The sequence below is a fragment of the Adelges cooleyi genome, unplaced genomic scaffold (genome assembly GCF_023614345.1).
Source record: "Adelges cooleyi isolate 19-005CV unplaced genomic scaffold, UGA_ACOO_1.1 ACOO_flye_CR_arks_rails_tigmint_CR_PRNA_574, whole genome shotgun sequence".
In the NCBI taxonomy this organism is placed as follows: domain Eukaryota; kingdom Metazoa; phylum Arthropoda; class Insecta; order Hemiptera; family Adelgidae; genus Adelges; species Adelges cooleyi.
The window spans coordinates 5392684-5413387 of NW_026096268.1; the positions used below are offsets into that span (position 1 = coordinate 5392684).

The following is a 20704-nucleotide window of genomic DNA, read 5'->3' on the forward strand; positions in this document are numbered from 1 at the left end:
TTAAAAGGGGTATTTGCATTTCTAATTAACATGATGTCATCTGCATAACAGTAACGGCATTCAAAATTAAAATAATGAAATAATACAATATTAACATAATAATTTATTCTTTCGATGGTTCACGTTATCATTGAATTAACACATTTCATTGTTTGCTTTAATTAAACCCCACCAAAAATATTAGTAAATAAGAGTTAACAATAATTTCGATAAATACACTCCTGAGCATTGATCCAATTTTGTTTTTTGACAAAAATCCGTAACTTGTTAAAGTAATATTGGTTTGTGTGTTTTGTCCAGTTTTATATTATTTTGATTATCATCTTTGTTGACACAAATCAATGTCGAAACGGTACAAGTTTATTGATGTATTGTAAGTTTTCTCGGCTTGAAACGAAACGAGGTACGGCAGAAGTCCCGTTCGCCATGTTCCACAGAACGTCTTGTAAAATTTTTCTTTTGCTTTTTGCTACTTTTCTTCTTTTTTTGTTGACGAATGCCATTAGGGTGTTATAAAAATATTCACACGTGGACAATACGGGCTGTCCGACGTGGTGTTCATTGTAGATATTATAAGTAATGCGCGTTGATCGTATTGTGTGTATTCATAGTATAATAATAATATGACGGTGTAAGCTATCAATCTAAAATGTTCGCCCTTTGTCGGGAAATCATGCATCAACGTGTGGATGTCAGCCGTAGCCCGATGAGTTATTTTTTTGCCCTAGCACTGTGAACATAATATTATATTCTCTCGGTGGTGCGCGTGCAACAGGTACAGATCCTGTTAACTTGAACTTCGACAGGACGGGATTTTAAGTAGAAAAATTGGTTTGTTGATTAGATATTTGATTAGAGCTGCATATAAATGACTTTTTTGAAACTAGTGCATTTCTAACGCACTCCTAGAAGTACTTAAAATTAATTTTATCAGAAAGAGTGTTTTTAACAGTGAAATGTTTGTCATAAATGTATAAGCTGAAAGAAAATTCGAAGTAGATGTTTCAATTTCAAGTCTTAACAAATAAATTGAGAGTAGAGCATATTTTTTCAAACGAACCATTCTATATTCAAAATATGGTATTACAATAATTATACTAATACAATAAGTCTTGATGAGCAATAAGGATTTAATTTTGACTTTGTGCTTTAATTTATGTTTAAGAGGGGGTAGACAAAAAATGTGTTATCTGTTAAAGCACAGAAACAGTTGCACTGTGTAAATGCTACAATCAATAAAAATATAATGTACGTTAGAGCTTTTAAATATTGTCTTCTCGGCAGTCTTGTGTGTTTATTTTAGATAATTTAATAGTATTTCTCGTTACACTTCCTTCGCTTGTCTTGGAAGAAACTGTAGCCGGATCATAAAGTATATTTTGAGCTTCCGAAAAATATTAGGAAATGGCAGCTGAAAGTTTTGAAATTAAAATCGATACTGTGATTTATTATACAACGGTAAAAAAGGAAGTAATACATTTTTGACTGTCAGTTTTTACTCTATACATAAATTGTATTGGGGTTTTTTTAATGGAAAATTGAAATTTTACTAGTTTGCATAAACGTTAAAACTCAAAACACTAACGGTTTATTCCAATTGATCGGATATCGAGCATACTTTATGGAGTACATTGTATAATTTTCATATTATTTTCTTTTACAGCGTCTGGATGTAGGGCAAATGTATGTACATTTGAACCGTAAGTTTATAATTGTCATGTTTGTTTCGTTTTAGAACTTACTGATGCGGTACACAAGGCGAAAACTGAAGAAATCCAAATACCGTTCGGCGTTGGAGTGGCCGGAACCGTTGCGGAAACCAAACAAGTTGTCAATATAAAAAACGCGTATCAGGTAAATAAAGTTTATTAAACAACAAAAAAATTCATGTTAAAAAAATTATTAATTAAAAAAAACTAGTGTTTTCTTCATTTTATAGTTTACTAGTGTATACATTTAATAATTAATGTTTCATCGATTGGTGATTGTTTATAATAGTATAATATTAGTATATTGTAGTACCAATTATATGAATATTAACGTTACAAATTAAACTAAAATAGAGAATTTAAAATATTTGATGAGATAGAAATTGAGATAGAGCTTTTTACATGAAGGAGTAAGGTAAGTCGCGTAAGCGGTATAAATGGGCTCATAAATGTAACCCATTTCGAATACGGCAATGTACACAACTCATATATTATATACACAAGTTCGAGGTCGAGCTACCTGAATGAATTGAGCAGTGTTGTTTTTTTAAATAAAATGTATGAACGTGGAAAAGTAAAGCATTCCGTTAAAATTCCGAAACGCATTACATCAAAGGAAAACTGCGGTAACCCGAAATGTTTGAAAATGCGAAAACAACAATGTCGGAAATTCCAACTTCTTATAAGTTTCCGTTTTTAATTTATTGCCAAAGGCCACCGAGAGGCAGAAATAAAAAATAATCATCTGTTTCTGGATATGAAATTCCAACCATAATTCATTTTAAGTGAAATTATTCGTATAAACTTTTTCTAGGCTTTTTTTTATTATTAAAAAAAACAACAATCTGTACAAAAGTTATATACAACAAGTTACTGCGGTGAAGTTAACGACGGATACTACTTTTATACGTATTTTGTTATTATTTTTTTTTTTACAAATAAATTAATGATTAATTTTGGCTAAGTAAACTTTAACTCTCAAATATGCGATGTTCGGTTTTAGATTTTTTTTGTATTAATCATTTATTCGTTGTTGGTTTTAGAATAATTAGGTTTCCTTTTTTTTATTAAATGTCAACATTTTTCTCTTGGCGGTTGTAAAAAATAACACATTTGTTTTTGAGAGACACTCGGTTATTTGTTTTAAATTGAACGTCTCGCACGTCATACCGAACACATAAATTAATCATATGTTTATTTTAAGCCGTTTTTGCATTTCTACTTTGTGGGTTGGGTCGAGTAAAAAAAAAAAACGTATCGTAACAAGGGCGAACAAACAAGGAGAAAATACAAAGTTCTGAGTTCTTGGTGATTATATTAATGTATTCGTTCGTAATTGAAGAGCTTAATATAATAAAATACTGAAAAATAAAAACGTCGACCCTTAAAATGTCAGGTTTTTTTTTAAACGTACATAACCTCGAGGCCGTCTGTACCAGGATTATAGTATTATACAAAAAGAGTGGAAAGCGTTGAGCACTACGTCAACATGTGACCCTAATTATAATTCAATATAAAACCCGTTTGTCTTACCATTGTTTTTGTTGGCCCAAACCGGCGTAAGTGCTTCAGCTACCTGCTACGCGGGGTATTATTATTTTTCCTATTTTTTTTTTGAGTGGGGTTAAGTTTGGTTAACTTTTATGTACATCATACATGAAAAAAAAATGGATGGACGGGTTGGAATTTAGAGGGTGTGACTATACACGCGAAGACGGGTGTTTAAACGAACACAGATGTTGGCAACAATAAGAGAAAAAGAGACCTGCAAAACTCCCTTAAGATTTGGTTGAAAAAGACGTCCCGGAGAGGCGAGTGGTTTCCCCCTATGATATGGCTAGCTATAAAGATATACTTGATAAAGAATTTGAAGTATTTTTGGATGTTATTTAATATTTATCATAAAACGGAAAGACAAATCGGTTTTAAGATTTTTGAAATAATTGGCCAATAGATAAAATATACAGCAACCTTATAATATTTTATACACATAAAATTGTTTTAAAATTTTTAGCAAAACGTTTCTATTAGAATTGTACAACTCACATAATGTACAAATTGTAATTTAAGCTAGTGAAACAATATGTTTTTTGAAATATAATTTTAAGGAGTTTTAACGGTCATCCCGTTTTTTTTTTAGGTAGACTTAGGATATTTCAAACGCACGAGTTTTTAACAAAAAAAAAAACGTAAAACCAATCGTTTCTTTTAAGTTTTTATCCAAGTTGAACTATTTAATTATAGATAACTACTACAACATGATCTTTTTCTGTCACTGTAATCGGCCTCACAAATCCACGGGCTTTGTGAAGTTGGCTATATCCCTCCTCCTCTCTAACGCGGCAATGGGTAGGAGGCAAGGATTCCAGTGTCTAATTCTACCGACCAGAATGGCCCGGCACAAAAGATAAGAGTGTATTGTAACGATTGTTTTGGCTAGTTTGTCTTTAACCGGATGGCCGTATTGTTTGTGGGGATTTGTTTGTCTTAGATCTCGGACCGTCTTTGCGGTATATCTGTGTTTGCTTTAAACGACAGAAGACAAATGTAATCTATCGGCGTCTCTCTGTACATATCTAATCGTCGACCAACGTTAAGCCGTGCGTGACGGTCACTCGGTTTCCAATTGGGGCTTACATCCCTTAAAGTAACTTGAACTTTAACGAGTATTGTGTTTGTTTAGGATCCGCGGTTCAACCGAGAAATTGATCACCGGACGGGCTATACGACAAACCTGATACTGTGCGTGCCGATTTGCAACTACGACAACGACGTGATCGGCGTGGCTCAAATAATCAACAAGACTGACGGCAGCAATTCGTTTACCGAGCACGACGTCGAGGTATATAATAGCAGTGTTAATTGTAATCGATTCACTAAATATCGTTGAGTTTACACTGCGATTATCGCAATACCCGTATTAAATTAGACCGTCTTCATTGTAATTCGTCTAACGTTAAACCAACTGACTGATTACATTGGCCATACTCCAAAAACAGTATAAAATAGTTAAATATCGGTCACTATCGCCACACTTTAATTTCAACAACACTCCAATTCAATTGTGCAACAATTAAACAAAACCAATACATTTGCTTTGCGCCGAAACTCCTTTCGAAAAATTAAAGAAATAATAATAACTGCCAGGCCAGTTCGAAAAACGGGGTATCAATAATAAAGTAAGCTTTAAATGGTAATAATATGCTGTATAAACTACATCTACCATCACAAACGTACCTACTTATTAAAATTACATACAATAGAGAAAATGTATAAACAAAAAAAAATTATCAGTTAGAGTTTATACCACGTGTTGCCATATTCATAAATAAAAAAATTAGGAAACAGAATAACATGACTTCTTTTAAAATATTTTATTACTTTAGATTTGTATAATTCATAAATAATCTTCAGAAATTAATGGTTTAGTGTATCATACGAAACAAATGTCTCAGCAAAATAAAAAAATGTTATAACATGTTTTTTATTATATGAAATTACCAAAAATAGTTAATATTGTTAAAAATATATTTATTTAAATAAAATTAGATTTAAAAAAATTTAGTACCCTTTGTAAGGGTAATTTTCTAAATACAACAATGTTGATTGTTTCGAAACGTTTGTAGTTGTAGCAAAGGGATATTATATTGTTATAGCTAAGAGTTGAATAAAAAATCTGCGTCAATTTGCTCGCTAATTTAAGTTAAATTAAATTAAGTGTAATGGCGTTTCGGAGTTATCACTGAAAATTTGGTGGTAGTCTATCGTTAAATTTTCAGACTACCGCTGGTAGTTTAAAGTTTTCTGTTTTGCACAAACATTTTACTTAGAAAACCATAAACGAAGAAAGATTCGTACGAGTAATATAAGTGAAATCATAATTACATCTTGATCGCATCCTCGACGAGTATCCATCTCGCGCCACAGTTCAATATTAATTAAGAAAGTTTAATAAACGCTTTCGTTGGTGTGATTTATAGATATTCCAGAGGTACTTGACGTTCTGCGCAATCGGAATACAAAATGCTCAACTGTTTGAAAAATCTATTCAAGAATTCCAAAGGAATCAGGTAATAATAATAACGATAAAGATATTTTGTTCTCGTCCATGGCAATTATTGCGCCATTCAAAATGTTCATTAACTATATTACGGCCGCCGTTAAAAACATTCTGAATAGTATATACTCTCGTTAAGAGAACTGTAGCACTGTTATGGTTATTGCCAATGCGCATGTAATCTCATGGTTTATAGTATCATAGAATTATGCAAGGAAAAATAAAATAAATGTATGAATTGCGAGATGACGAAATTAAACGGGTAAATTATAGTTTTATGTCCGCCCAAAGTTATTTACAGCGGGTTTTATGATAATATTTAAACTTGATTATCTATTAAATAAAGAAGATAAATTTTCATAATAATAAAAAAAAAAATACCACCATGTACTGATTTCATTTTCTTGTTGGAATATAACAGGTAACTTTTAATTTTTTCTTTTTTATTCGTGGATAAATAATAAAGTCTTCGGAAAGCTTTTTACATTTATTTTTATTTTAGTCGATTATCAAAACCCTTGGGACGTTATGAGCGTACCTTTTTTTTTTGTTTGGCATATTTTGCCGACGTTATTAGCTACTGCATTAATAATCCAACGATTCATTATTTCTCGTCGGTTGAGAAAACCATTGCCAGAGTTGTTTTTCCTCTCTTTTCTCTCTTACATAATAATATTTCCCATCGGCGGCCAAATTAGTTTTCCGGGAAGTTTTGCTCGGGAAAACTTTTTCCTTATCATTCAAAATACCTGCCACCAAGTTTATTGCAAGTCGTTTCGCTTTACCGACCAAAATAAATTTCAACGTGTAATAAAAACAATAATACACAAATGGGTTTTAGGAAATATTGATTCCGAGGCATGACCTCGGATTACGTTTCCTACCCGCATATTATGTCAAGTTTAAAGAAGCCCGTGTGTTTATTTAACGGTTGTTATTATTATTATTATTTTTTTTTACATAGATGTTATTGGGTTTAGCCCGAAGCATATTCGAAGAACAAAACAACCTGGACTGTTTGGTTTCTAAAATCATGACCCAAGCCCGAGATCTGATAAAATGCGAACGATGCGTGGTCTTCCTGTTGGACTTGGAATGCGAAGAAGCTGTACGTGGAATTTGATTTTTTTTCAGATATACACATATTTACATTATTACTATCATAGCATTGTGTCTTGTGTTTGATTATATTGACTTATGCGGTCCTTGTATATATTTCGATAGAGCCATTTAGAACACTTCGGAGCCAAGCCGGGAAATCATTCCATCGAGAAAAACTTGTCGAATAAAAAAGTAACATTACAGTTTCAGCCACGGACAAAAAACCAAATATCTTTATTGTTATTATCTATTTCAGAGCACCGATACGTTGGCCGAAGACGGTCCGCCTTTTTCCAGGCCACAAAAGGTAACTGCCGGGATAGTCAATAATAATATAGTTGTATAGTTTTGTACGCGCGGGGAACCTTTTTTGATCGATTTCCAAATTGTGTAGGAAATCAAATTTACAACGGCTTTCGAGTTGGACCGGGAACACGGTGTGAAAAAAATGAACAAAAACGTCAAGCCGTCCAAGCTGCTTCAAATAGCGCACGGGGTGGCCAATTCGGTTCAGGTAAACGGAAACGACTATAATCTTTGTTGCTCGCTCGAGTTAAGTTTTTTATTTGCCAGTTTTTTTATATTATTCTTTCATTCTATCTTTTTTTTTGTCAACGGTCTCCAGGTTTCCAACATACCGGACGTGCAATTGTGGGCCAATTCTTTGGATCGACAGCGGAGCGTCGAAAGCGACGACGGCATCGACGTCAACGAACCGTCCATCAAAGCTATACTGTGCATGCCCATTTTAAACGGCAAAAAAGAGGTGATCGGCGTGGCACAGCTAATAAACAAGGTACGACAAAAGGGCTGATAAACGGTTGATAATAATTGACGTTGTTTTCCGCAAAAAGAAACATAAAGAAACTAATTTGCAGATCTCTAATTTTTTGTTTCACGATCTCGCATAGCAACCCAGAAATTTACTACGTTCAAAGTGTAATTTCCCCCTCCCCCTTTTTTTAGGGGGGGGGTCCTTAATAAAATAAAAGGTTTGATTACAGATTTTTAAAAAATATCGTTCATGTAATAGCCCTACTTTAGAACAATCTTCAGTCTAATTTTCATACCATAAGCAATAAGGTACAATTGAACAGGTAACATCTGTGGGAAAGGGGTTTTGATATTTTATTAGTTTTTTAACGTATATTGATAATACTATGTTTAAAGAATATTCTATATACATTTTGACTATTTTTGAAAAAGTTATAGAATTAGATACTTTTAATATATACTTTTTTTCGCAATTTTAAAGAGGAAGGAGTGAACTTTTGAAATTTTCGGCTCAATAAAGTACTTTTCCGGTACGATTTCTGATCAATAGGGTGGTTACTACATGGAGAAATCGGTTCAGACATACACACAAAAAAAAAGAAAAGAAAGAAAAATACACTGTTGTCTGTTGTAATACAGATATACCTTTGCGAGTTATCGATTAAACGCGGATCGGGCCGTGTAATTATTTCGAATAGCTTTTAGACCGTATAAATATTAGATTAAACTTAAACGAACGACAACGAGCTAATGGAAAAACTTGCGAATGGAGTAGTGTTCGATGAAGACGTTACTTTTACACAGTGCGGTGTTAATTAAACAAACTTCTACGAGGGAACTTGAGCGCTCGGAGCGCGCCTTCGAATTATTACCCACTGTATTGTTATTGTTGTATAAGGGCCTCGGCCCAAAAGTCGGATTACACTTTGGTAATAAAAGTGTTGAAGAAAACGAGTTGATGTTGTTTTCTTTCTTTTGCCGTCTCGAACATGACATAACGACGCTTTATCGTTACACCCTTCTCGCACGGCCTCTGTCGGTCGTATTTCTGCGACCAATTATAATTGTTGTCATTATGGTGTAAGAAATCAAATTCAACTTGTAATTACAATGGCACGTTGTCTTAATTAAAGGAAACCGGCACGCCGTTTACAGAATGCGACGTAGCCACGTTCGAAGCGTTTGCGATTTTCTGCGGTCTTGGCATTCACAACACGCAAATGTATGAAAGTGCATGTAAGTCTTCGTTGAACAATTATTGAATTATCAAAATTCGTTTCGAGTACAACAGCATTATTGTTATTCACCGTCGTATGTGTGTGTGTGTGTTGCAGGCAAACTAATGGCAAAACAAAAAGTAGCCTTGGAATGTTTGTCGTACCACGCCACCGCGTCCGTCGACGATACGATTAAACTGGCCCAGGACACCATACCGTCGGCCGAAACTTATAATTTATACAGGTAAATTTCCATTGTATAAATCCTTTGTTTGGCCATTCAAAGGCCCCGGGGGTACCTAGGTTTTCAATGAAATTATTTAAACTCAAATGTGATTATTTCTGCTGGTTTTGGGCTCAACTCGGGTAAATACTATTATACATATTCAACGAATACCACCTGTGCAAATAGTATTTACTCAAAGGACATACTATAATATAGTAGTAAAACCTGATAGATAATATTTTCTATTGAAAGCTCATATGCGTTTCACTGATTATTTACGACAAAAAGATATCACGTTTAAAACAATAAACAATGCATACATGTATTATTATTATCTAGTTTTTCGTTAATCTAAGTTTTATTAGAATTTTTGTTAAAAATAATTGTTTTATTGAACTTAATAATAACTTGCGCGTTAATAAATAATGTAGATATATATGGTTTTTTTTTCTTCGAATGATGTTATAATTTCTCATAAAAAATCATAATAAAAATCAGAAACAATAAAGATGCAGTAAAAGAAAAAAAAATGAGCCATCTTGGGGTACCCCAAGGAGGAGGCACACTGATATAATTAAATTACAAAATAAGTTTTTTTTAACATAAAAAAAAGGAAAAAAGATGTTTCTTTAAAATGTATAAAGTAACAATAAGGGAAATTATGACGTTTATGATCAACTACATTTTAATATTCGTAATGGCATGAAAAAATATCAGTATATCCTTAACGTTTCATAGTAGTCATTTTGTTTACCTTAGGTTAGAATATATTATCATACTGGTTTTGTAGTTAACTATTATGACAACAATTAAGTTTATAAGATAATGATAATATTCATTGAATGTGGGTCGAATACAAATGCATTTTTGTTTAAAAAAAAACAATGTTTGTGTTTTATGGAGTTGTCTAATGTCGTATAACATCATTGAAATGTTTCAATTACAGCAAAAAATTCATCGATTCTTTAATTTAGGAAAATTGCACTTATATTTATGAACTTAATTGAACATTGTTGTGTGTATGTATATTATTTTTCATCAGTGTTTTAACACTAAGTATCAATCGTTTTCAGTTTTAAATTCATCGATTTCGATTTGACGGACGACGATACGTGCAAGGCTACCATCAGGATGTTCCTGCAGTGCAATCTGGTGCAGCAATTTCAAATTCCATACCACGTGAGTACTTGCTTGTCTGATATTTTGTCCGCTAGGCGCTGCGCTAACAATGTTTTGAACTATTTCAATTCTATATGAAAAAAAAAGACTAAACGAAAATAATTATGTGCTTTGGTTACTTTACTTTTCAGGTGCTCTGCAAATGGGTGCTTAGCGTCCGGAAAAACTATAGGCCCGTAAAGTATCACAACTGGAGGCATGCACTGAATGTGGCACAGACCATGTTTGCAATGTTGAAAACCGGCAAAATGGAAAGGTTTATGAGCGATTTGGAAGTAAGTAATATTCGGCACGGATTTTGAATATATTTTCAAGCAATTTAATATTTCAAAAAAATATATCAACTCTTCAGGGTCTACTGTTTAGCAAAAAAATTAATCAAAATGAAAATCATTTCAATAAGATAAAATATTAGCTTTGTATTGTATAGTTTCTCCTTAGAGTAGGCTAAACGCCAAATTTTAGTTTTGCGTTTATATTTAAAACATTTAAAAAAAAAATAATATTTAAAAAAAATCTTCTTCTAATGTCCTAATATCTTTAGTCTTAACTATAAAATGAGCCTTTAATAGATGCACCATAGATAAAGATTTCCATACAAATTATTTAATTCCTTTTATTGAAATTAATTTCCTTTTAAATTAGTCGGTATGTTTAAAATGGTACTTATATCAATAACTTATCTTAAATATTGAGATCTATCCTAAAACAAATATCATTTTCGTTTCCTGTGCCCTTGTTATGTATTGTTGAAATGAATATGTCTTATGGCTGGAGCTCTCTCGAAAATTTGCATCGCGAGCTTGATCTGACCTAACCTAACTTAACCTGAATTTGTGACATCAAGAGAGCGGGGATGGAAAAAAGGAAGTGAGGGAAGGAGAAGAGTTGGTAGGAGTGGAAAAGATTGGGAAGCGGGAGAAAATGAACATAAACACATTTTTTAGACTGACTGGTGCGGTTTATCTGGTATAATAACATTCCTTCCCAAAAGTACCGATATAAGTCATGTTCTCCATTGTTTTACCTTGAAGGGAAGAAACGTTTTTTTTTTTAAATTATAACATACAAATCGTTTACAGATTTTGGGTTTGCTGGTAGCGTGCTTATGCCACGATCTCGACCACCGTGGCACCAACAACGCGTTTCAAACGAAAACCGAGTCGCCGCTCGCCATCCTTTACACCACCAGCACAATGGAGCACCACCATTTCGACCAGTGCGTGATGATCCTGAACAGCGACGGCAACAATATATTTCAAGCGCTCTCGCCGGAGGACTACCGCAGTGTAATGAAATTGGTGGAGAACTCGATATTGTCCACGGACTTGGCCATGTATTTCAAAAAGAAAAGCCGGTTCATGGAGGTGGTCGAAAACGGAGAGTTCGATTGGCAGAGCGAAGAGAAAAAGGCCCGTAAGTAGCGACTCGACCGGGAATTCGGCATCCGGTTAGGACGATATCACCGGTAATAATAACACCTGGTATTGTATTCGTGATTTGCCAGTGTTGTGCGGTATCCTGATGACCGCGTGCGACGTGAGCGCCATAGCAAAACCTTGGGAGGTACAGCACAAGATGGCAAAACTCGTGGCCGACGAATTTTTCGACCAAGGCGATTTGGAAAAACTACAGCTCAACCAACAGCCGGTGGTAAGACCCGAGACACATACTATTCGACCGTGGTCGATTGGGACTAGTTCTGAAACCAATTTTTTTGTTCACCAGGCTATGATGGACAGAGAAAAGAAAGACGAACTGCCCCAAATGCAAGTAGAGTTCATCGACGTCATATGTCTGCCGTTGTACAAAGTAATGTTCGGCAATCAATTTCGGCTAAACATATACTATAATTACAGCCGACATTAAGACAACGTTGGTCTTCTGTTTGTTTAGGTTCTGTGCGACACGTTCCCGTGGATCACGCCGTTGTACGAGGGCACGTTGGAAAACCGCAAACACTGGAAAGACCTGGCCGAGAAAGTCGAAATGGGATTGACGTGGATCGATCACGACAAAATCGAAATACCCGTTGAAGAATTTTTTAGTGAGCAGTCGATAAGATTTGTTTTTTTATTGGCCGTGCACATATGTTATATTATATTGATCGACCTATACGTTTAATTCCAGCTCACCGTCCAAGTACCAAGGACATTGAGTTTACCGTAACTACGTTAAATAAAACACAAAATTCCACGAAGAAAGCCAATACAAAAGTTAGTAAGAAACTTGGTAAACATACCTAATTAAGGTATATATAATTTTTGTTTTTGTTTTTTTGTCATAATTGTTTTAACTATTATTTTTAACGCGAAATTCAACGATTTTCTTTTTTTTAACTTTGCAGTTTGTTTGGTTTTTGTAAATTCAATGAGAAAATAAAGTTTCACTTTGTACTACTTAATATAAAATGTTTAATAATGTATGTATAATAAAAGTTTATATTAAGATAATAACTATACAGTTAGTGTCAATGTATTAAGATAGTAAACTAGATAAATAACCAATTATATGGGCTTTAATACATTATGGAGGCGTCGGATTTTGAAGGATTACACAAAAGAAACGTTTCCAATCAAGTAGCAATGCGAAAATGAAATTGGAAAACCATAATACATAATCGGTGGGTTTCAATAATTGTTTTTTTTAAATATCACAATTCCAATCGGCTAATGCTAACTGCACAAGAACCTATTGTGATATATTTGTTGTATATTTTTGTACCTATCTATGATTTGACTTAAATAATATCTGTAAATGAAATATTCATTACTAATATACAAATAACATTGTACAAAATTCACTAGTTTTAGATAAAATTTATTATAATGGCATAATATATAGTAGGTAGTAATTGAGGTCTTTATTGTTAACGCACACATTTTTGTGTGTGTATTATTTGTATAGTAATTATTATATTAAAGAGTTGAGTGGAGTCTCGAGACTTATTTTAAATAAAACGAACTGTAAAAAAACATAAGCAATCACAGTATGGAGTTGAAAGTTATTCATTGTTTTAGAAAATATAACAGCAGACGATATAATTGACAAAACACTTTTAATTTCTTAAAATTAACCTGCTTAAAAATGTAAAGAATGTATCCGTTGTTTATCGAATTCGGTTTATTATAAGGGCTTAATAGAGATTATGTTAGTTCGCAATAAGTAGATGCGGTAGGATTTTGAAAAATTAATAGTTTTTCATCGATTATAATATGAAAATATGTCTAACCTAGCGTTGATTTTCTATAATAAATACTAAAACGTTATGTTCGCTTACTCTCCTGCATATTAAACTAAAAGATCTTTGTAAACAGAAAAATATACATAGTTATACTAGAGTACTAAAATACATAGTTAGTACTTGAATAATTATGGTTAATAATATAGAGACACGATAAATGTATAGTTGGAATTACAAATAAATAGTTGCAAATTAATTTAATTAATTCATCTTTTAGTACTTCAGCTTTAAAAGTATTTACAATATATATATGTAATGTATATTGCACCGTTTTATTTCAATAGTTAAATTATGACACTTGGAAATCCCTTCGTGTAATATTTTTGTGACAAAAATAAATGTTTTAGCGAGTTATCAGTTTATTCAGTTTCAATAGGACCTTGACAATAAAATATTTTATCATGAAATAACAAAATATTGATTTTAAAGCGTCATATCTATTTCAGTATGGGGAATATTTTTTTTAATTGAATTAATTTTCATTAGTTTTGAAGTTGAAATTATTTAATGAAAAATTACAATTTCCCATGTCGATCAAATAAAAAATAAATCACGAGAAAGTACACAGAATTATGCTAGAGAATTTTCGGGATTTCCTATTTCATTATCGATTGGAGAGGGGTGGGAGGAGAGGGTAAATACTTTTTTTTTTTTGACAGTTTAATAAAATACATACATTATTCATATGTATAGTGTAAATACTTTATTTCACACTTTAGATACAACTTAACGATTATTTGATTTTTTTTTCTATAGTTTTAAAAATAACAACTTAGTTTATTAATGGTTTTTTTTTCATTTCCTTTCAGAGTCTCGACCTCAATATCGATACCACGACTTTCCAACGGAACGGCGCCAAGTTTTCCAGTTACCGGAAAAAGCCGACCACCAGCCGGTCGTTCAGGAACCGGGTTAGCAGGTCTCTGTACAACAGCAGTGGCGGCGGCGGCGGCGGTGGCGGTGGCGATACCGGCGGCGGGGGTGGGTCTACCCTGGAACCCAGCGCGGACAGCGGCCACACGCCCGTGGCCGACGGCCGGCCACAGATGATAAGTTCGGCCTCTCTGCCGGCGTTTACCTCGCCCGCGTCCACGCCCGGTTACACAAAGCCGCCTGCATCGACGCCGGTGACGGCCACTCCGGTGAAAAACAAAAACAAGTATTGTCAAGTCCTGTGATAAAGGCTGGTTATAATATTATATTATGTATATAAACTAGATCGTTACTCAGTCAGAAATGGCAAAACCCCCGGGGGTGTTTTTTAGGGCCCAACACCCTACACTGACTGGGGTTAAACCCCTCTCCTCCCACCGAAAACCCCATCGGTTTTTTTTTTGTAGGTTTAGGTTTTTTTGCCAACCAACTATTCGTCCAACACTGACATGACAGATTTAATGTACATAATATTTTGGACAACCATAGTATTCTAAAGTTGTAAAATTGTTTTTTTTTATTTTTATAACAGAAGTTGTTTTAAACGTAACAACCCTGTTGCTAGTTGACCGTGATACACTATATTTTTATGTAATTATAATGGAATAGTAATAATATGTAATAATTATTAGAAAATATCTACTATATTATTATGCTATGTACGCCCTAGAACGGCTTTGGCAGTATTTACCCTGTAAGTTGATGTCAAAATACAAACAAAGGAATACAAAAGAGACATTTAAAAATTATGTACACCTAATTGTTTTTAAATGTCATTTTTATTGTTTTACGTTTTATAAACGCTGTAATAGCTATTCTAGAACATACGGTAATGTGTATATGAATATTTTAATTATTTGTTGTTATGGTCGGTCCCGATTTATTATTATTTTTAAACCATTATTAAGTATTATGTATTACCAAATTAAATCGTTGTTATATTATATAGTATATATTATATATATTGTCTAAATTAATATAATGTAGATATAGAAGTATTATTATGTTATAGTAATACTTAGAAAAGTCTGTTGTCCCGATTAACTTACTTACGCTATGTACATTTGTTTGATTTTTTTTTTTAGATCTAAATGCTTTATTGTTTTATATTTTACTGTCCCTCGTTTAAGCTATTCGTAAGTACGACAAAATAACATGTAATTTTTCATTGTAATATTTTATCGTTTAGTGTGTTTATTATTTTAGTTACTATTTCATTTTGAAGTACTACTTATGACATTATAGGATGTCGCGTATTTGTCACGTTTAACTAGTTTCTTTAAGAGATTTATAAAAAAAAAATCGTGGTCTCTCGAGCTCGAGACATTACCAACTAAGTGTAAGAAATACAAAAATGAGTAGAGTACAATAATTTGTAATTACAAGTATGGTCGGTATTAACATAGTAGTTACCGACCAAATATATAATTAAATATTTTAAATAATCAGTTTCAATCCGATTTGTTTGCATATAACTCATGCGTTTTGAAGTATAGATTTTAGAATGATTTCTGATAATTTGTAAAATTTATTTTTAATCGCATTCGTGTTGATTTTTCGACCATTATTCAATTTAATCAGCGAAGTCACTTTTACCACGTCGGTTTACAATCTTCTAGTCTATCAATACAAATATTATATTGTTATTATAATCACACGACTTCGTTTTACTTAATTGCAATAAAATTTAACAATCGTTGTACATTACGACCTTAATTAAGTATATTTTTTGTAACAATAAAAATAACAACATTACTATTGTGATATTAATTAGTTTTATCTAAGTAGATTTAGAATTTTAATACTTCCTTGTTGTATTGTGTAATATTATTTTTGTCTTATTATAAATAAAATAATTGTTATTATTTATGTTTTTGGTAATTTTTTTCAAATTTACAATTCCATCATATACCCCATGTGATAGCCCATATCACCGTGAAACATGATAGGTAGGATTCCTTCGATCTTCTTGTATTGTTTTATGGCTCTATTGGCTAGTCGATCAAGCAATGTGTTGTAAATATTGACGTTACAAATAAGCTAAAAAATATTTCTAAGTATAAATACAATAGTGGTTTAAAAATCCAGAAACTTCTCAGTTTTTAAAGTTTTCTATCGTTGAAAAATTAGACAAAATTAAAATTATTTGTTTTAAATTTATTATCTATATATTAAAATGAATAAAGTCGGTAATCGGTAGAATTTTTCATAAATTGAAAAACTTATTGAGAACGTTAGAGAATTGGAAATTCGAACTCTTAATATAGAAGATTTTATTAAAGACGTTTCTTTGTACTAAAATTAAAAAAAAAAACTTTGCAATAGACTTATTATAGTAGGTACATCCTACATTTTAACACGTGGTTAGGTATGTGTTTTAACAATAGTTCATTAAAAAATAATAATAATATTTTATAATAATTGTTGCAATATTTTTGAATCTTTTTTTTAAAAAATCTTTTATAAATATAACAGTAATATTTCTTAAATATTATAATTTATAAATTAAATAATTATAGATTATTATTTTTAAATTTAAACAACAAATATTTATACATACATATTTTCTACACTGAATACCTACACATTTAAAAAATATTTACTTTTCTATAAATTTCTATGCAAGTAATTCGATAATAGCATGATTTTATTGTACTCGTAGTATCATGCTTATGCTATACAATTATAATTTAAGCTTTTCTCTAAGTACTGTTATTATTATCGTTAAAAAAAAAAGATTGTTTTTAGTAAGAGTTAGGTATTTTACTAACCGGTTCTCGATAGATGGACTAGATTGCGAATAGAGGGGGGGGGGGTGAAAGCGACATCCCGGCAGTTGTTGAGGGGTAAGCTCGCTAGTGAGGAATAGTATATATTTTACGCTGTACATGAATACAAGAGTCCGTGTAAGAGTAATGAAAAACTTGGGTTAATGGACGCCGTAAATGTTGATTAGACTGTGCGACGTGGTGGAACGAGAGGGGGTGACTTTTATTGTGCCATGGATAACGGGAAAAATATGTTTATTGTAGCAATAATGCCTCGATCCTCCCCCAGACGACCACCACTTCGATAAAGGCGGTAGCTAAACAAACACATAGCGAACGTGATAATAGCTCCCCAAGCGATCTGACTTTCATTTCTCCACGACCTAAGCCGCACCTCTCGCGTACATGTCACCCTCTTATATTCATTACCTCCACGTTTACACTTTATAATTATTATCTTCGATTTATGGACGCCGCTTCCCGCCCCCGGTGCATAGCATCACATTATAGTGCCGTCTTACGATATCCTGTACTGCCGCAGGGCTTATCTAGATGTACTCATTTAGCTAAAAGATACAGCTTTATTATGATGTACTTCTATATTTTGTTGATAATGATAACCGAGCCGGGGAAAAACGAGATAATTGGGTATTTAAAGTAATATATTTCAATGAAGCCTGTTGATAATAACGGGTGTGTTGATTACAAACATTGGCGCAACTAGAGGGGCTAAGGAAGTTCAGATCTTTAAAAAACTCTGAAAGTTCCCTCAGAATTTCAGTAGAAATTATAAACCTTACTCGGGGACTGTGTCTAATTGGTAACTAACATTTTTTTCAGAGTCTGGACGAGTTCAGAAGGATTTGGACTTCCCTAGCCCCTTCTAGATGTGCTCGCCAATGATCACAAAATAATAATAATAATCCTGTAGACTAATATATAGCATCGACAAAACGACAGTCGAGCGATGCGTGTGCAGTGTACATACACCGTAAGCTTATACACTGTAGAGGAGGTACACGTATATGAACTTTATAAAAGATGATGATAGTAATAATAATAATAATAATATGTCGTGCGAAGGAAATCCGACTGGTTTAACTGAAAGAGAGAAATCGTCGAGGGCGCACAATATATTATAATAGTATGCTAACACAGCTTTTTACTTTAGCACACACCCCACGCCCCTTACCAGGCGTTATTTCATCATTTAAATTCCGTCGGTCGGGTTGACGTTTCGGCGTCAACTAAATAAATTTAAAACACCTCCCGCGTAGTGCCACCCCGGGGCACTTGGCTAATGCTAATCGCGCAAAAACCGTGTAGAACTCTGATGACGGTCGTATAATAATAAAATAATATTATTATACCTAACACCGTACAAACAACAACGACGACAACGCGAGCAGAGCTACACGGTCGGCAGCTGCGGTAATGGAAACTGTCACGGCCGCTCCCGTAGATTCGAATACATTTCCCTAAATCCCTCTTTTCATCCCGGGCACGTGCATTTAATATGTATAAATGGCGACAAACATTCGTATTGCGGTTCGATATAATATCCAGTGTATCCACGCACCCGCTGTGCGACCGCCCCGTACAAAATTTACCGTTTTTCATGTGTGCGAACGCTTCTTCCCCCAGAAGGGGTATACATTTTTAAAAAAATACTGCCTTTACTATGGTTTTGGACGATAGTTGTTCAATATTTTTACCGTTTACAGATTCGCATCGTAGTATTTTATTTGAGAGTGATTTCGGATGTAATGGAAATTTGTTTTCTTAAATAAATCTACCGTCAATTGTCATCATAAAGTGTAGTAGCCATTTTTAAAAAAATATTTTCCCTCAAAACGCATTTTTCGTAATTTAATTATTTGTATCCTATCAAATTAAATATTACATGATATTTTTAATCCATAGGTATACATTGACATTTGTACGTTGTAGGTACATACATCGAATAATATAGATAATTAACGTGGTTATACATTTTATCCGTCGGTTATCGTTGCAGTATATTTGGCATGACTCTGCTGGCAAAATACATATAAAAAATAAATCGGTCGACAATTTTTTTTCCGAGTCGATAAAGCTTTTTTTTATAGCGGAGTCGGTCAAATTGAAAATAATAACCCGCGTATTGCCCTTTGTTTCCAGTTGAACACCACGCCGTGGGCTTACAAACGGATCGGACCGTTCCCTAACGGGCGGATGACCGTGTTAAACGTGATTTTGTATGAAATCAACACCGAGGAGCCCGACCGAGTTTGTATTAGGAACACACACAACTCTCGGGCGACCAATAAATTAATCGGCGGATAAACGGATTTCCCATCAACGGCCAACCCTTCACATCTCCACCTCGGCCGCCGCAAACTATCGGGTTCGAAACTATTCTGCCACACCCCCCCGACACTTTTTTTAGGGGTACGAACATAAATATTCGACGATGGGACCGGACCCGCAAATTGAGACGGATCGCGTTTTCGACTACATTACCATTGAGACACGGCTTGTGTATATAGGTAATATTATCTATGTAGGTATATACAGCCGGAACGGGCGGTAAATCTTTTAGGAAATAATGTCAAACGGTTGATTTGATTATTTGTGGCCCGAACTTGATATAAATGGCTCCCAAGACCCGCTTCGGTTTCGGGGTTTTTTTTTATTATTATTTTTATTTATCCAAACAAGAGACGGCCGGCAGAGGGGAAGGCGCATTTCGTTTTATTCCCCATCCGCCGTTACGGTCGGCTATAAACTTCTCTAGTGCTATACTGCCTATACTGTGTACGTACGAGCAAAGACGATGCTAAAGTTCAAGCACTAAAGGGAATAATATAATCATTGCGCGAAACAACGAGCGGTGGCGAATAAAACGCGTGTACTACTTTGCCAGTGTTATTCCATTTTCGTGTATGGTTAGTAGGTACCTATTTATATAAATGTATCTAAATGTTTGGTTTATTTTTTAAATTGGCTCGTTTAGCTTTTGTGCAAAAGTATCCTGTCGAAAATTGTCATGAACCATTTTGGGTCTCATGGTTCGACACTCTTATGGCAGTTTACGCAGATGCAATAATAATTTAGTACTTAGTTTAAAAATATAACTAATTTTAAGTAGAGTTTAACCTATAGTTTCACAATTGTTAAACTACCCTTAGATTTAAGGTATAATTGGTGCGCAAACGATCATTAGTATTTGAAAATTACTGTAGAAAACCCAAATAATATTCGGCAGAGTTTTAGTTGTAATACAAACAACTTATTATACGTAATATAATATATTTAGTATTATATTTTATTTATAACCTCCTTTTGTTAGCTAGACATTTTTTTGTTCGAAAATCAATATAAATCAAATTCAATGATAGTTATGTATGTAATGATTTTTATTTTTTAATATAATATAAATTTAATACCGATTTATTTACTCAAATTTAGTTTAGAAACATTTGGCTTAATTTAGGTTTGATTTGGCTTGACTTAG

At 33.4% G+C, this 20704-nt stretch overlaps 1 protein-coding gene across 5 annotated transcripts in view; it reads left to right on the forward strand.

The window, feature by feature from the left end:
- LOC126843726 (cGMP-specific 3',5'-cyclic phosphodiesterase) overlaps nucleotides 1–16307 on the forward strand; it is a 49380-nt gene extending 33073 nt beyond the window's left edge. For 3 of the 5 annotated variants that reach the window (XM_050581432.1, XM_050581434.1, XM_050581435.1), the window contains 18 exons: nucleotides 1736–1854; nucleotides 4393–4551; nucleotides 5690–5779; nucleotides 6731–6874; nucleotides 6991–7059; nucleotides 7124–7174; nucleotides 7262–7381; nucleotides 7493–7663; nucleotides 8775–8877; nucleotides 8976–9102; nucleotides 10158–10263; nucleotides 10395–10538; nucleotides 11346–11679; nucleotides 11771–11916; nucleotides 11992–12075; nucleotides 12160–12310; nucleotides 12394–12479; nucleotides 14317–16307. In XM_050581432.1, the coding sequence (XP_050437389.1) occupies nucleotides 1736–1854; nucleotides 4393–4551; nucleotides 5690–5779; nucleotides 6731–6874; nucleotides 6991–7059; nucleotides 7124–7174; nucleotides 7262–7381; nucleotides 7493–7663; nucleotides 8775–8877; nucleotides 8976–9102; nucleotides 10158–10263; nucleotides 10395–10538; nucleotides 11346–11679; nucleotides 11771–11916; nucleotides 11992–12075; nucleotides 12160–12310; nucleotides 12394–12479; nucleotides 14317–14685 (2573 nt within the window). In that variant the 3' untranslated portion in view covers nucleotides 14686–16307. Of the gene's footprint in view, nucleotides 1–1735; nucleotides 1855–4392; nucleotides 4552–5689; nucleotides 5780–6730; nucleotides 6875–6990; nucleotides 7060–7123; nucleotides 7175–7261; nucleotides 7382–7492; nucleotides 7664–8774; nucleotides 8878–8975; nucleotides 9103–10157; nucleotides 10264–10394; nucleotides 10539–11345; nucleotides 11680–11770; nucleotides 11917–11991; nucleotides 12076–12159; nucleotides 12311–12393; nucleotides 12515–12610; nucleotides 12887–14316 lie in introns of all 5 variants that reach the window. The other 2 variants (XR_007686474.1, XM_050581436.1) reach the window with 2 other exon arrangements.
- The last annotated feature ends 4397 nt before the right edge of the window (nucleotides 16308–20704 follow it).